At 42.2% G+C, this 18,107-nt stretch overlaps 1 protein-coding gene across 1 annotated transcript in view; it reads right to left on the bottom strand.

Annotated features, from left to right (window-relative positions):
* The window catches only part of SLC39A8 (solute carrier family 39 member 8), a 72,041-nt gene extending 55,834 nt beyond the window's left edge, over window positions 1-16,207 (bottom strand). The window contains exons 1-2 of the mRNA XM_067736854.1: window positions 16,061-16,207; window positions 15,145-15,617 (exon numbers count right to left, since the gene is read on the bottom strand). Of these exons, the coding sequence (XP_067592955.1) occupies window positions 15,145-15,363 (219 nt within the window). The 5' untranslated portion in view covers window positions 15,364-15,617; window positions 16,061-16,207. The remainder of the gene's footprint in view (window positions 1-15,144; window positions 15,618-16,060) is intronic.
* Window positions 16,208-18,107: the final 1,900 nt, after the last annotated feature.

Below are 18,107 nucleotides of genomic sequence, written 5' to 3'. Positions count from 1 at the left end.
AAAGTGTGGAAGGCTTGCCCCTTCTCCAAATCAAGGCTGGGGCAGATGCCACAAGAAGTGAGCTCATCCTCAAAGTCATCTAACCTCTGTGTACGTGGAATGACCTTGTCCATCACAGACCCAATCATATCACAACCCTTTGGCACAGTGGTTCTCAAAGTGCAGTCCAAGGACACCCCCCCGCCCCGCCCAGGGGTTACCAAGACCCTGCCAGAGAAAATACAAGGTCAACATGATTTTCATAATAAGTCTAAAACTGCATTTTCCTTTTTCACTCTCATTCTTTCATGAGTGAACAATGGATATTCCAGAGGCTAAATGACATGTCACAACAGATGGAACACAGAAGCACATATGAGAATTCAACTATCTTCTACTAAGTCAGACATTAGAGATTTGCAAAAATGTAAGACAATGCCATTCTCCTCACTAATTTCTTGTCATGGTAAATACAGTTATTTTTCATTTGAAAAACAAGGTTAACGTGACATGGCCTTATTACTGTTATTTTTTACATGTTAAACAAATATTTTAAATTTTTCTTAACATTAATTTCTATAATGGTAGATATCAATAGATATAAACCACATGTACTTTAGCATATTGGGGTCCTCAATAATTTTTAAGAGTAAAAAAGGGTCCTGAGACCGACAGGTTTGGCCTAGAGCATAAGAATGACAGATGGGCCCTTGCATTTAACTGACAAGTTGGGAACTTCTAACTAACCTTACCCAATACACGTCTCATCTTGTTTATCCTTACTCACCCCACACACAAGACTATTTCTACTGAAATATTGCCGTTGTCAATCTTCTGCTCAAACTGGCCCCCAACACACACACCAAAAAAAATCTTTCCTTCTGCCAAGAGTCTAAAGACCTAACACTGAAGAATTATCTGTCCCCAATCTTCCTTCCTCCTTTTGCCCTCCACCAAAAGCATCCTTAAACTCTCTGTTTTAACCAAGCAGTTCTAATGCCTTGTATTTTACCTTCACTCTGACTTTGCATGCCCCATGAGCCCTACCTAGAATTCTGAGATACCTCCTCTCAAAGTATCCAACTTCTGTCTGTCCTATATTTGGCCCCACTGCCTCTACTTAATATTGCTATGCTCTCCAGATTCCCCTATCCATAGGATTTACATGTTTAGCACTTACCGTGTGCTTGCTCGTATTACCATCTGCTCGTGAAAATGGATATCTCTTTAATAAGATCATGAACATCTAGAGAGGAAGGATGTATTATTTCATATCTTCCTCAACTCCTAGCAAGCTTCAGACACATAAGTCACTCAACTTATAACAATCACTAACATGATAGATTAAGGAAAGGGCAGGGAATGAAAGAAGATTAGAAACTAGCACCTAGTGACTGAATATAATTCTGAGAAATACAAATTGATAACCTGAGACTTATTTACTAGGAACTCTGAAGAATCAAATTTTCTAGTCACAAGTTGCCTTGTTCATTCTATAAAACTTACCCGGCATCAATTCAGTAGAGCCCTGATACTACAAATAAACTAATACTGACATCAATGTTTCCAAGTTGCCATAAAAATTACAGCTATGGGCTATGGAGAAAATCTGAGTCTAAATTATGACCAAAGAACTCTAAAAATTTCAGAAATTAGAAGGAATAAAAACTTAATTATTTCCTTCTGCTGATATGACACACAGGTTCAATTTTAACATACTGTTTCTTTTCTACTATTTTTTTATTAATGTGTCTGCATCAAATAAATGGATTGCTGGCTTACTTTGAACTAAATGAGACATCTAGGTTGACTGAAATAATTTTAGAAGTTATATTGGTGTAAAATTTCTTGTAAAACGTTGAAGTTATTCATTCATTTAACAAATATTTCCTGAATACCTACTATATGCTAGACACTATGCTAGTTACAGGAATAAAGAAGGTGACTGAGATAAACCCAGTCCCTAACCTCACAATAGATATCACAGACTAGTACAGGGTTCAGATTTTTTTAAAATAGTAATTACAGTATGGCTCAGTAAGTGCTAGGGTAGGATCCATGAATGTGAAGAAGACAGAATAACTAACCTACCCTAAAGGAATGGGATTGTCCAAGGATTCCTGGAGAAAACAACATCTAAGATGAGATGTGAAGAAAAAAGGAGAAATAAAGTTGGAGAAATATGGGGGGTAAGGGTAGGTACTGCAGGGCCTTAAATACCAGGCAAGAAGTTTAGATTTTATTCTAACAGTAATTAGAAGCCATTTGAAGATGGTGAAATGATCAGTTTCACGTAATTGGGATATAAATCTGGCAGCAATGTGAAAGATAGGACACGGGCCAGCACGGAATGCCATGGGCAGCATAACACCAGGCACAAACAGAATGCAAGATCTGTATCTAATTAAATCTCACAACAATCCCATAAAGTAGATAAAATGATCCCCCCTACACTAAAGAGAACACTGGAATTTAGAGATATTAAGTAAGCAGTATTTAAGCTATTGTGACACGACTTATGCGCGTTTGAAATGGGAAGTAGAGATAGAGAGGACTCAAGAATAACATCCCGTTTTTCAGCTTAGTCAGCGGAGAGTATGGTGACACTGATCAATGAGACTGACAAGACAGGATTACAATAAGTCCTCTACATACGAACCTTCAAGTTGCGAACTTTCAAAGATGCGAAAGTGCATTCGCATGTCCAATCACATAAGTTAGTTCACGTGTCTGGCGTACATTGTCATGTGCGTGCATCCTCTACAAGTGGTTGTGCTTTTGTGTACTTTACTGTACAGGACTGTATAGAGTACAGTAGTACAGTATCCTTATTTCAAGCCCAGGATGTCCAGAAGCAAGCATAAAAGCAGCAGTGATGTAGCTGGTACTGCTAAGAAGCGCCAAGCGATGACGATGGAAACAAAAGTGAAAATAATTGAGGGAGTGGAGTGAGGCTACAAGATGGTAGATGTTGCGCATTCTAATAACACTGAACTCCCTGCTGTGCAACACAAGGAGCTTACTAATGAAGACCTGACGGAACTGGAGGCCCAGAGAAAGGACAAAGAGAGATGAGAGGAAGAAGTAACTGAAGAACCCAAGAGATTCACAACACGGGAAATGCGAAGGGGATTTTCTTTATTTGAGGAGGCACTGTTAGTTTTTAAGGCACAGGACCCAAATTTAGAATGGTGCATGAAGGTTGCAGCAGCCGTTCAAAATGCAATCCAGTGCTACCATGTCATCAATGACGAGAAAAAAAGAGCTACTACCCAGACATCACTGGATCGCTTTTTCAAGAGGGTAGATAGAATTGAATCCAACAAGGAACCAGAACCTGTGGCCTCAGTGTCAGACGTGAGTGAAATTGCAGCTTGCCCTCTGTCTCCTGTTGCTGACGATCCTTCAGCTCTACCATCTCCCACCTCCTCTATCTCCTCCAGTCAGTGACTCTTCTTGCCTGTTCACTGGATGCCAGCCCCTGATGCCAGCTGTTGTACTGTACTACTGTATTTTTCAAGGTACTGTAAGATTAAAAATGTTTTCTTTATTTTGTGTGTTTGTTGGTTTTTTTATGTATTATTTGTGTGAAAAGTATACTATATAGCCGATTGTGTTACTTGGGTACCTAGGCTAACTCTATTGGACTTACGAACAAACCAGACTTACAAACGTGCTCCTGGAATAGTACTCATTTGTATGTAGGGGACTTACTGTACCAGAAGGTGTTGATGGAGAAAGGATGGAGTTGATGAGTTCCATTTGGGACAGGTTTAGACCTGCTGAGTTGGAGAGGGGAGAGAGTTAGATATCAGTCAGCAACCAGGATGTGCATGGCTAAGCCTCAGGAGAGAAATGTGAACCAAGCCAACCTAAGCAGAAAGCACCCACAGACAGGTGATAACTGCAGCCAGAGGAGAGACTGAGGTTGCACAGAGAGAGTGTGCAAAATCAAAAGGAAGAGTGCTTAGGATAGAACCCCAAGGAACACCGATATTTAAAGGATGAGCAAAAGACACTGAAATTGAAAAGAAGCAGCCAGAGAGGTAAGAAAACCAAACCAAGGTAGACACAGCTGTGGGCAAGGAGAGGATGTGTGTCAAGTAGGATGTGTTCAACACTGTCGAAATTAACACAGAGGTAAAGCCTGAGAATCTCTCATTGTATTCAGCAATAAGAAGGTCTGGGTGACGTCCTATAGAGCAATTTTAAGGAAGTATTGGGGACAGAGCCATACCGCAATGTGCTGAGGAGTGTCTGGAAGGTGAGAAAATGGAATAGACTTCATACATGTCCACCACCCAGTTATATAAAGAAAGTAACGCATGAAGACCATGGGATATTCAGGGGATTCATAGCACAGGGGCCACGCTAAGGCAGCACCTGCCTAAAACCAGCACAATGGAGAAGAACTGAGGATTCAAAATTGGCACCTCTGTTCTCCCAGTCAAATTTGGGCACCTGGTGACTTCTGCCAAAGACTTCTTTGTGCCTCAGTTTCTGGGGAAACTGCTATGTCCCAATTCTCTCACACAACACTGTTTGGAGTATCAAATGTCAATGATCAGGAAATAACATTGCAAGGTTGAAAAATAGCTTGTGAAGAAATTAATAATCTTGTTTTAGAGCTAGACCTCACTATTGCAGAGACAGCTCCAGCAGGAAAAATAGTAATAATAATTTTTTTTCTTGTTTTCCTGAAACAAAAGAAATCTCAGCAGAAAATACCTTCCTGCTTTCAATGATTGTACTGTTCCCAGTGGCTTCAGGAAACTAGCATCAGTTCTACTCTGACACCGAGGCACTTGGATGACATCTGAGGCACAAAGATTTTTGGAAAATAAACCAGCCCCTCCGTGGGAGGATATTCTTCGGTATATGTGGAGCAACAGTGGAGAGACAGCCTGGGTTTTGAAGTCTAGTCACTCTGGACTGGAATCCTCACTCTGCCACTTCTGAGCTATGACTCTGAGGGAGGTATTCAACCTCGCTGAGATTGGGTTTCCTCATGGGAATACCTAGAGTACTCACCCTGTGAGATTAAGAGGCTTAACGGGATGGTATATAAGAAGGTACTGAGCACAATGCCTGGTACATGATAAGTACTCCATAAATGTTAACTATCACTGCTATTAGGATAGGACCTGCTCCCTCTGCTGGAGTGAAGGTCCTACCTGAACATTTACTTAAAGGGCATTCATCCCAAGATTAGGGACAGAGCCAGTGTCTAGACTTTCTCAAAAGATGTGTAGGTAAAGTAACCAAAGAATATACATGAATTCTGAGATCCCTGCTCCTAAAGAAAACTGCAGAGCATCATGATTTGATATTCAAACTCAAGTACCTGGTATCATCAGTAGGGTGCATCCCTTAACAGAAGGGTCCATGTGTTTTCTAGCATATGTGTTCAATATTCATTTAAAGCAGGATCTGTTACCCAACTCAGAATCGTCTTATTGATTTTACCTCTCTCTTTTTAAGTTTGGACTAACTTCTCTTTCCCTGTCCCTGAAGAGACACATCCCTGACTTATCATAGTCAGACCAAAGTGGCTCCTGTCCTCTTACCTGCCTCCCAACTAATAAGGTCACAGCTGAATGTGGAGGACCCTGGGTTCTTCTGGCCTGCAAAACCCATACAGAGGTCCTGAGGTAAATTTAAAAGCACAATTACAGGGCTTCCCTGGTGGCGCAGTGGTTGAGAGTCCGCCTGCCAATGCAGGGGACACGGGTTCGTGCCCCGGTCTGTGGAAGATCCCACATGCCGCGGAGCGGCTGGGCCCGTGAGCCATGGCCGCTGAGCCTGCGCGTCCGGAGCCTGTTGCTCCGCAACGGGAGAGGCCACAACAGTGAGAGGCCCGCGCACCGCGAAAAAAAAAAAAAAAAAAAAAGCACAATTACATCAATTTCTACAAGTATAATATGGATTTCCAATCATTCACATTTCAGTATTGATGTAAAATTTGGACAAAAATAATAAAACAAAGTCAACTCCTAAATATAGCCTCAGAAGTCCTCTGGGAGGACCTAAGGTTTACATTTTCAGGAGTTCACATTTTTCAGGAGTTTATTACTAGTGCTTGATGAAAGGGAGGAAGAGACAAATGGTAAAAGCCTTTCTCAAGATGAGTCACCACTGAAACCAAAGTCACTGGACTGATGTATTTCTCACTGAACTTTTTATTTCAATTAATCCTTACTGTCTTTTTATAGCCTTGCTTTCCTCAAAGTTGAGTAACCCTAAGGTGCTCAGGCCTCCAGTGAAAGACAATTTTGTTAAGGGTAGTTAAGCTATTGTTAAGCTATATCAACTAATACAGTATTATAATATAATAACTATGCATTGAGCATACAGTTTGAGCCAGGCATGATGCTAAGTATTTTACATGCATTGTCTTTCTTGTTATTATTTTTTTAAGTAACACAGGTAATGGGAAAAAACAGATTGTTTGAGTTACTACATGTAATACACATAGTAGTAAATATAGAAGTGCCTAAAATACAGCGATACTCAGTAATTATTATTATTGTTCTTATATTTTCGTTCACAACCATCCTATGAGTAAGGTTCATTTTTTCAATTCAAAGACGTGAAAACTGAGGATTAAAGAGGCTAAGTCATTTGTCTGTGATTCCCAGCTAATAAGTGATTAGAATTTCAGCACAGGTCTGTTTAAACCCCAAGGACAAATTGTTAACCATTATGTTGTATTCCTACTACAGTTAGAGACCTAAGAAGCCCATTGAATATACCAATGACAAGTGTATTATTTTTGAATAGGTTCAAAAATAGAACTAAAACAGAACTAAAGTCTTAGAGGCCTTATCAATGCTCACTTGGTTTTTTTATTTCTCTAACTATTTAGTTAAGTATAAAAAAAGTCAAGGTATTAAATATTTGGACTTCAAAGGCATAATACTACTTTTCAGGTTAACACCTTTGATCTAGATTCACAGATTTTTGTTTTTGTTCTCCTTAAGCTTCAGGCCAAGAAAAACAACAGAGGACTTTTGGAAGGAGACAGAAACCAAACTAAACAAGGCTCCATTCTGAAGATTTTCTATGTTCCCACATCCCATCATCACAAAGGTAATTCAGTGATAGTTTCATTTCTTTATAAAATAAACCTCAAGGCTTGGCAAACCCATTTGGCTCCTGAAACAGACAACTGGGAATAGTTTGAGAATAAATTAATTAGTTTCAATTACAAACAGGAATCCTACCATCATCTGAAGTTGGAAATGGGAACACTCTCTGAAAACTACAAGTTTCTTAGGTTGTCTAGAGTTTAGTAACATTCTTTTTTTTTAAATAAATTGCATTGTAAATGATCCTAATATTAACTGTGTGCACTTAGTAATATGGACAGTCGCTTGAGGACATGCCACTGTGAATCCAAATAACTGGCAAACTCTTGTTACCAATCACATCAGGCTACCCTCATTAGGGGGTTGCTTTTCTTTACCCTGAGGAATGCCATTCCTTCTCAACTTCAGGCCTGTTTTCCATGCCTATTTACATTCCTATTTTCCACCCCCGACCTCTACTACCACCAAAAGAAATTTAACATAGAGGTTTCAAATGTATATTGAATTTAAAGAAAAAACTCTTAAACTGCAGTCATAGTTGAGAAGCAACGGGTTTTTATGATGGGGAAAAAAAGTCCCTGACCATCAACATCTCCCAATGTGGGCATCACCTGGAAACAGAGAGATGGTGTGAACCATGGAAAGCATAGAAGCTGAAAATCTCCCACCCAGCTACTCTACTTTGAATATCTCTAGAGAGAAATAAAGATCTATCTCAATGAAGGGGAAAAGTTTACCACTCCCTCTCCTGGTAACTGTGTGAGAGCTCAAACTCCCATCTAGCAGCAATGAGATTCTAAGAGTTAGTAATTCTGTTAGAGTTAGTACCTCTGTTAGGGTTAGTAATTCTGTTAAAGTAATCTGCTCACCTACTCTTCCCTCATTGCTTCAACTCATTCCCTAGCACCGATGCACAGTCCGCTTTCTGCAGTGTTGTGCAGTCAGCAATGCAGCTGCTTCACAGGCATGAAAAAGGAGGACTTACAGGATTAAGAGGAACAAACTATTATGTATAAAATAAGCTACCAGGATGTATTGTACAACACAGGAAATACAGCCAATATTTTATAATAACTATAAATAGAGTATAATCTTTAAAAGTTGTGAATCACTGTATTGTACACCTGTAACTTATATAATACTGCACATCAACTATACGTCAATTAAAAAAGAAAAAAGAGGGGCTTCCCTGGTGGCACAGTGGTTGAGAGTCCGCCTGCCGATGCAGGGAAGACGAGTTCATGCCCCGGTCTGGGAAGATCCCACATGCTGCGTAGCGGCTAGGCCCGTGAGCCATGGCCGCTGAGCCTGCGCGTCCGGAGCCTGTGCTCCGCAAGTGCTCCGCAACGGGAGAGGCCACGGCAGTGAGAGGCCCGCGTACCGCGAAAAGAAAAAAGATAATTAACACGTTAAAAAAAAAAAAAAAGGATTATCTGCCAGAGAGAAGATGGCAGAATTTTTTTTTTTTAAAAAGGAGGACTGGGCTTCCCTGGTGGCGCAGTGGTTGAGAGTCCGCCTGCTGATGCAGGGGACACGGGTTCGTGCCCCGGTCCGGGAAGATCCCACATGCCGCAGAGCGGCTGGGCCCGTGAGCCATGGCCGCTGAGCCTGCGCGTCTGGAGCCTGTGCTCCGCAACGGGAGAGGCCACAACAGTGAGAGGCCCACGTACCGCAAAAAAAAAAAAAAAAAAAAAAAAAGGAGGACTTACATTCTAAACTGCCTGAAGAGAGAGTGAATTCATTGGCAGAATTCTTCTAGAGTAAAAGTGAGAACAGGACTGAAAAATTTAACACTAGACATGGATGTTTCTCCCATTACCTGCAGTCTATCCATAGAAGAAGAAGCTGATTAATATGCCTTTCTCCAGGAAAACTTCTGAAACTCAGAATTAGGAAAACTATTGTTGCCAAAATATTTTCTCCAAGAAAAATTCATTATATAAGAAAGAATTAAAGAAATTTTCATTCTATAAAAGAGAATTCATGTAACCCACAAGAAAATTCCTCTTGTGATTAACAGCACAGACACATTTGGCACAAGCAGATGTTCATCCAGTAAGTATTTTAAAAACCAAAACAAACAAGCAAAATCCTCCAAAAGGAGAATTGACTGACTTGTAACTCCTCCACAAGGTGTTTCCCAGAAGCCTCCCACAGAACATGGCTCCCAAAAGTATTTGTTTGGCAGCAGCCTAGTGATAGGTCTTGTAATATTTCTTTCAGTGATTACTTAACTGCTGAAGTTTGCCTTGCATACTTTTCACAAGTTTCCACCTTCTTTCTTTTTTTTTTTTTTTTGCCGTACGCGGGCCTCTCACTGTTGTGGCCTCTCCCGTTGCGGAGTACAGGCTCCAGACGCGCAGGCTCAGCGGCCATGGCTCACGGGCCCAGCCGCTCCGCGGCATGTGGGATCCTTCCGGACCGGGGCACGAACCGGCGTCCCCTGCATCGGCCGGCGGACTCCCAACCACTGCGCCACCAGGGAAGCCCTCCACCTTATTTCTTAATTAGATTATAAGCTCTCTGAGGACAAGGACCTGTTATCATCATTGTAGTTTCTGTAGTCTTAATACTGTTCCCTTAACATGACTAAGCAATGGAGCTACATAAGCGACTGATGATTTGTAACTTCTACTCATAGATCAAAATCTGAGATTAACAGTCGCCCTGGCTAGGGAGAGTATGATTTTCTAAACTATAATTCAAAAAATCAACTCTAGGATTTAGGACTGCCTGAGGTTTTACCACTTCCTGTGTGATTTTGGTCAAGTACTTAATCTCTCAGCATCACATATTTCTCATGTGTAAAATTAAGTTAATAATGGTATCTGTATCACAGGATTGTTGTGATTTTGAAATGCGTTAATACAGATAAAGTGGTTAAGAGTTATGTCGCACAGGAAAAATCCAATAAATCCTAGATATAATTATGTTATGGACAAAAGGGTCTATGTGACTCCTAGGGTAGTGGGTAAAGATGCAAGTTTGGGAGTTAGAGATGGAAAGAATGAAGGGTATTTTCTCATATGGGTCCCAATCATCCCCGGCACGAAAGCAAACTAAGCTCTTGACGTCACAGTTAAATGAATTATGAGTGTCTCTCATTTTCCTAAAACCTTCTGGAAACAATGATCACACTGTACACAGTCAACTTAAATGAGAGTGATATAATATATCAAAATAGATCCACTGTCTTGAAGGAAAAGCCACCGGAGACCTAAGCACAACCTGGCCCTTCGGTCCGGCCTTTCCTGCCAGTTTCTCACCTGAACGAGCAGGTTGGAAGGCATTCCTAGAAGATTTACCCCCCCATTTCTCAGAATATAAAGGAAAAAAAAAAAAAAAAGAGGGAGAGAGATGCTCTTTCTCCCCTCCTTCCATGATCAGTGCTTCCCAGAACCTCCCTCATCTAATGCACCGTTAACCCCCCAACCCAAGAAAAAGTACACTGAGCAACAACAAGCTATGCGCACAACATGCATGTAATGACCACACACATACACCCCTTCTGTTTGCTACAGACCGCTAGCCTGGCCATTCATTGAAGTAAGCCAAGAGTTACCTCACTGCCTCTCCCTCTGGCATCCTTGGGCCATAAACTAATGAAAGGAAAGATCTAACAATAGTTAAATGACTGACTGCTACAGGCAAAAGACTGAAGTAGAAAATATCTACCTTTGGGGCTTTTGCCTACTCTTCAGTCACGGCTGCTCTTCCAGAAGAAGGCAGAGCTTTTATGTACCTCCTGACGGCCTCCAGGATCAAGCAATCATTACATCTCCTACAAACCACTGCAGTTTCCTCCTCAGCTCCTCTCTGGACCCACTCCGACACTTTCCACACCCTCATGCAGATGAATTTTCCAAAAACACAAGCCTGATCCCATTCCATTGTCTCTGAAATTCTTTAATCAGACATATCCTTCTATCGTACATTATAGTTACGCGTGCACATGTCATACGTCTACCTATTAACTGTAAAGTCATGTGAGGGCTCAAATTGCCTTACTCATATTAAACCATCTTCACTCATTCATTCAAAAATATATATAATGAATACATGTTATGTACCAGGCACTACACTAGCCCCTAGAGAGATGAGTCAGATCAATCCCTTCAATCTGTTCAAAATCATATTGGGTGTGTGTGTTGGGGTCGAGAAGCCATATAAACAGAAATTTATAATATGTATAAAATTATGTCCATATTATAATTGCAATATATAATATGTTATGATTTCATAGGCACCAATTAATATAGGGTCACATAAAAAGGGGCTCCTACTAAACCCCTGAGCAGGCTAAGAAAGGCTTCTCGGAAGAAGTCATGTCTAAACTGATACCTAAAACATAAGCACACATATATGGCGAACCAGGAACTACCGGCAGTCCATGAAGACTGGAATAATAGCAAAGGATAAAGCTTGAGAAATATACAGGAATCAGATCATAAAAAGGCTTAAGCCACATTAAAGTGTTTAAAGTTTATCTTGAAGGCATTTAATTGTTTTAATAAAATGAGCAATATGATTAGATTTGTACTTTTAAGGGACCACTCTAATCAGAGTATAGTAGTTATTTGAAATATTTGTTGAACACATGAATAGCTAAGTGTCGTTAGCATAATAAAAAATTTCAAGAATTCAAAAAGACAGCAAATCAGTGGTGGTTGTGATGCCCCAGAAAGGTTTTATGGAGTTTAGCTGGGTTTTTTTAAAATTTAAGATTTTGATAGGGCAATTCAAGGAAAAATAGGACATTGCAGTTGGAAACAGGAAGGGTGCAAGGAAGATGATGAGGTAGAAAAGTGGTTGAGTAGAAGTATAAGTGATTTCATAGAAGAATGAATAATTTAATTGAGTGAGTGCTAGGTCTGGGCAGGCAGCTTAACGTCTAAGGGTCAACCTTGCGGTGCAGAGCCTCAGAAGTCAGCCTTCAGATTTAGATTTCACCAGCCAAGAGACAGTTCATGGAGGAGATCTGAAAGAAGAGAGGCATACTCCAAGTATTGCTTTAGGAAGATTGAAGGTGAATTGAAAGGGATTTAAAAACAAAGTTCAGGCAACCTGTGAAAGAAAAAAAGAAGATGCGCTGCAGGATACGTATCATATGAAAAAATAAAGTTAGGAGAGAGAAGCAAAAGTCTAAGGTTGAGTGACGGTGGGAAACAAAGGTTGCCGCACATGCCAACCTGCCACACCCACACCCACATCTCCATCACGCCCACTAAGCCTCCTCAGGAGACTGAGTTATTTAAATGGAGCCATTTCCACTGCAGCTTAGTGTGATCATTTAGAGGTGAGGTGTTCTGAAGGAGAAATTAAGAGAAAAGACCACTTGGAGAATGAGAAAGGAACATCTGAACAAACAAAAGGTGGCACTGAGCCCATTCTTAAATCCCCTAAATTAATCACTCAGGGCATTCATTCAGCTGGGGCTTCCCTTTGTATTTTAGAAACTCCCTGAGATACAGCAGACTTACACTCAGTCATGGGCCCCAGAGACCCCTTTAGATAAAAGAACTTCCTCCTCTCACTTGTTTGGGTTGCTGCTTCTACCTGCTCTTTGTACCCTCAGAAACCATAAGAAGCAAAACAGTAAACTCAGTTATTCTATTGTTTCCAGTTTGAACTCAGGTCACTTTGATATCCCAAAGCAACAAGTTCTTTTAATAGTACTTAAGGACACTGAAAAAATACTAGAAGACCTTCCAAAATTGTCTCAATTTTTAGTACAGTAGTCCTATTACATGGGAAAAGCTGACCTAAGCCCTCATCCAAAGGAACAATGTCATCTGTAAACAGATCTCATAGAAGATTCAATAAATCCCTGGCCCAAAGAAATTAATTCTATCTTTTCAACCTTCTGCAAAGTCAGAAAATCAAGCTTTTCACATATATTATTATTCTACTTTGCTGCAGGTAAGGAAACTAAAATTGCATTCTTTAAGGTATGGAGATATTAACAGCCCTAAATTTTCCTCCAAACTGGATAACTTCCTACTGGAGCAGAAATAAATGTCAGCAAATTAATAGATTCTTCTGGAATGGCATTTCATTCGACACCATTTAACTGATGATTGTTTTCATTAGGACTTTTTAGAACATCCAACAGATGTTCGCTAGGTCTGATTAAGTGATAAATTTTCCACGGCTTCCCTTTATTTCCAAACTATGGGCTTCTTCTCATCTCTTTTTGATGCCCACAGAGGCCATAATGAGGGTAGTTAAATATGCAAACAGAAGAGTGAGAAACAAGGTGTCAACATACTTATAATTTACCTATTGAGGTGTCCTACTTACTCATAAACTGGGACTCATACTGCTAATAAACTTAAGCAATTTTCCTAAATTATTTAGGTGTATTTTCCGGTGTCTTTGCCAAGGCGTGGCTCAGCGGTCTATTGTCCCTTTATAATTCATCAACACCTCCAGACATTGCGTGGCTCAGCGGTCTTTTGTTCCTTTATAATTCATCAACACCTCCAGACATTGCAACATAAGGAGATAATTTAAGTCAAAACAATGTGTGGGCTACAGATACGCAGCTGCAAGTCAAGTCCCCAAGCTTCTTTCCAAGCATATGACCGCCCCTACTCCTACCTAGAAATGCTTTAGTCAGGTCAGCTGTTTCCCCCACTTGAAGAGACTGCAGCTCGACAGAAAATACTTAGAAAGTTGTTTGCTTTATTTTCTAAAATATCAGTATAACATGGGGTCATTTCAGTTTTTCCAATGTATCATTTTTTAGACATTGAACCAACTGTAATGCCATGCCAGAACTGGATCTATAGTTTACTAAAGAACATGCATAAGAGGACCACAAAACCCTTCTAGATCAAAGGGAGGTCACTTTGATCCCTCATGGCATCAGAGCCTTATACTTCTTGAATACTGCATGTTTTAAATGAGGTAAGATATTTCTAACAAAAAGAATGCCAAACTATAATGTTATTAGCAAGGAATTTATCTGATTAAAGTTTCCCTAACTGTAATCTAAGGTCAAATACATCGGGAAATGCTAGATTTCCAAGAGTGGAGTATAGTATGCAGCATTTCCCAAGCAACTTGGACCACAAAAACTTTTTGTAACACAAACTAATATCACGCAGAAGTGACAATACAGAAAATACTGAACACTGCCATTCATCATCAGTTGTCACTGGAACCAGAGCAGAAGGAAAAAAAATACCAAACCACTGAGTAAACAGAGTTTTTAAAAGTAGAGAGAAGTTTGGGGGAGGATGCCAAAAGCACACTTCGCTTACTTCACAATTTTAAGAAATAATCATAGAATATTTACGACGGAAATAACGAAGAATCTATAATATCATCCTTTTTGCAGTTTACTAGCAGGTATGGTCTTAATTGCTCCTAGGTAACTCATGGTGACCCTTAAATTTTAGGAATTACCAAATGCCTGTATAATACTGTGAATATGTCCTAAGATAGGTTTGTTTGTTCGTTTTTGAATGAATGAATGAAAATTCGAATCAAACCCTTGACCTGACAGATGACTAAAAGCTATGGCTTTAAACCCAGTTCGACCCACCGACTGGATGCTTGATCTTGGTCTCAGGGCCCCCCTCGGCCTCCCTATCTCTATACAGTAGGCCCTTCAGACCCAAATGCCTCGGGTAACGTACACCAGAAAGACACAACTACATTACATCTCGATAGCAGTCGTTACCCACCGAGCTACTGTTAACGAGGGTGGCCTGTGAGCCACTGTCTCTGCCGGGAAGACTTCAGGACGCCATTCCTATCTAAAACGCCATTCCTATCTAAGATGCTTCCCGCTCTCGACTACTTCATAAACTTTTGCATAAAACCTTATAACCACAAGCGTCTGAGGACTCAGTTTATCGGGCATAAAACTGCAATTTCTGGCTTCCTCGTCACCGCCAGCACTTTAACCCCGGCCAGAGAGACAGGTCTAGTGAAAAGCAGGACCCGCCTCACACTGGAGAAACGTAAAGAAATTCTTTCTCCAGCACTTTTCCCCATTAAACAGCGTTCCTGGGCAAATGGACGTCTCCGGAAACCCCGGCGGGGAAGGGCGGCCGGGCCCGCGCCCTACCTGGTTGAAGTGCAGCTGCCCGGGCTCGGGGTCGCCCTCCACAGGGGCGGCTCCCAGCTGCTCCAACAAGCGCCCGAGCTGCGCCGCCGACAGGCTCAGGTTCGCGCCGAACACGCTCAGCACATCCTCGCTGAAGGCGAGCGCGGGCCCCGCCGCCTCCCCTCCGAGGCCGGCGGCCGCCAGGAGCAAGAGCCCAGCCACCGCCCGGCCCGGGGCCATCCTGGCCGGGGCTGCCCCTCGCGGGCCTGAAACGGACTGGAGCGCACAGGGAAGCGCCGGGCGCACCCGAGTCGGTGCCCAAGGGCGCGGGTCAGGCGTCGGCGCCGGTCCGAGTCAGCGGTGGCGCGGGGCGCCCTTGGTCCTCCGCCGCCTTCGAAAGAGCAGCAGCCCGCGACCTGCCGGGCATTGAAGTGGCGGTGCCGCTGGGGGTGGGGAGCGATAGACAGAGCGGGCCCCCGGGCCTCCTGGAGAGCCTGAGATAAAGAGGACAAAGGGGGACAGAGATAAAGGCCACCCGGCTACCGCGGGCCGTCCCCGGGAGCACTGCGAGGCCGGAGCCCTCGAACGCCCGGCCGGGCATGGGGCCAACTGCCCCGGAGCCGGGTTCGCAAACGTCCCAGGATTAGCGTGCAGTGTGATGACACATGCTCTTTCCGGATAGAAAGCCCTACACCGCGCCACGTCTTAGGAAGAACTTAAAGTACATGGGCTGTAGAACCCCACCTCCTCTTCTTTCTTTCTGCTTAATTCCCTCACAGCAAACTTAGAAGGGGTGAGACGTGTAGCCCCCAGGAAGCTGCAGGAAATGGCCCCTCCGGTGTCTTGGGGTTTGAGTGTCTAAACGGGACCCTCCCTCTCCCAGATCTCTTCTCTGCAATGGCAAGCTAGTAGGTTAGCTAGCCTGCTAAGCTCTCACCTCTTCTGTTTGTTTCTCCGTCTGTTTATGTCCACGTGAGTCAGTCTCTCTCTCTCTCTCTCTCTCTCTCTCTCTCTCTCTCTCTAACACTATCCCAGGCAAGTCCGCTGTGAAACTCCGAGATCCTGCCCTGCGCTCTTTACTGATAACTGGAGGCTCTGTCCCCGCCTCCCTGCAGCACGTGGTGACACATTCTCCGGCCTGAACTCCCGCGCGCGTCCACGCCGGGGCGCACAGCCTCTGGCCGTCTCTCCTGGCTGCCGTGGCGCATTCCCACCCTCGGCAGAGCCAGCTCCCCGCCGTCCCCCCTGGGGGTTACCTGAATGCCACCTCCTGGTCCGTATTCCTAGCCTCCTTTCTGGTCTCGATGGTCTCTTTGTTAGCTTGTTGAAACCAACTTCCTGGAATAGAGTCTGGAACCCTTTGCATTGTCTAAGAGATTAGCAGGAATTGGTTTTTTGTCTTACTTAACATCAGGAGAAAAGGGAAACCAAATCTGTAGCGGTGGTGGCGAGCTCTCTGAGCCGGCACTGCTCAAGCCGGCCCTTCCTGACGCCGCAAGGGATATCCGCAGATCAGAATGAATGTTTGTTTGTTCAGATGAGGGTTCAAGAAAAGCTGACTTAGGTGTGAGGTCAGCAAGCTTGTGCAAAGTGAATGCGGTGTTTGAGGGCAAAGGTTGTGTCTAGTGGCTACAACTGTCCAGAAATAAAGTGAAACCACGAATCACTGTTACATGGCTAAGGACAATAAGAGGAACTCAAAGCGTTCTTCTTGTCTGTCATGGGGGAGAGTGCACAGCCTCCTAAAATAGCACATTTTAAAAGAGGCACTTAGTCCAGACAAAAGGCAGGGGAAAGAATCTCATTTCCCATGAGGAACTTAGATGATGGAAGAAAGAGACAGGGAGAGAAAATTCCAGAAGGATGAACATCCAAGGGGGACATAACTGCAGGGCTGTCATATGGAGAGGGTTTAACTGTGTTTTAACTACAGAGGGCAGAAGGCAGCAGTAACAAGGCAAAGTTACCAAGAGGAAAGTTTCTGCAGAAAATAAGGCACAACTTCTTTGGGAGGTAGTGATTTCCCCATGATTGAAAGTGATTCAAACTCAGGGGTATGTAGGATTCCTGCCTTGGAGGGAGATCAACAAAATGATCTTGATGGTGTGTCCTTTCCAACTATAAAATCTGTGTATTCGTTGATACTAATTTACAGAATTACATTGGTGCAAAAAGGGCAAGTATCTCACCCAAGGGCCAGAAATAAGTTCATGTCACACTTCAGCTCTTAAATTACACAACTGATGGGGACTCTTCAAGATTTTTCTTGGATCCTTAAATATAGTTTGTTGCCTATTTTTCCTTTGACCCCAGCAACTCAAGGTGATCTTGGAAATCAATGAACACTCTAGATGGTTCACCTACACCCAACAAGCTATTCTTTCCCAGGTTGAACTGCAACATTGATAAGATGTTGGACTTTCCACAAATGTAAATGGGTTTCAAATTTTATATTGTGGATTTTCCAAATAAAATTTTATTTATCAGCCATTTGTGTCTATATATATATACATTTTGCCAGTCCATCAACGCCACAAGATGATAAATAGTAAAATAAATAATAATCTTCTTGCTTGGCATCTTTACCAAAAGCAGTTAACATAATGTAAGCATGCAATTAAAAGAGAGTATTCAGAAAATTACAAGTTACTAACTACCAAATTGGTGAGGCTAATTCCTTCCACTCTAGTGAGATATAATCACCAAAGTACTACTTAGATAATGTTTTAGGGCCAAAAAAATATAGCATTCTACCAGCAATATCATTACTGAAGAAAAGGACTTCCAATTAAAAACATAAGGTGTAATGTAAAAACTAATTTTTCTCAGAAATTTGCCTTAAAGGTCAACTAATTTTAAATGATCATAATGAAGGGAGAGTGCCAAGAACACTGGCCAGGATGTAGAAACATGTCCTTTTCCTTTCTGACTATGTCACCTGGGAAACCTGGGAAAGTCATTTGACCTAACCAAGACTCAATTCC

The sequence above is a fragment of the Pseudorca crassidens genome, chromosome 4 (assembly GCF_039906515.1).
Source record: "Pseudorca crassidens isolate mPseCra1 chromosome 4, mPseCra1.hap1, whole genome shotgun sequence".
In the NCBI taxonomy this organism is placed as follows: Eukaryota; Metazoa; Chordata; class Mammalia; order Artiodactyla; family Delphinidae; genus Pseudorca; species Pseudorca crassidens.
The sequence above is the reverse complement of the archived record's forward strand: the minus strand, read 5'-3'. Positions and strand labels throughout refer to the sequence as shown.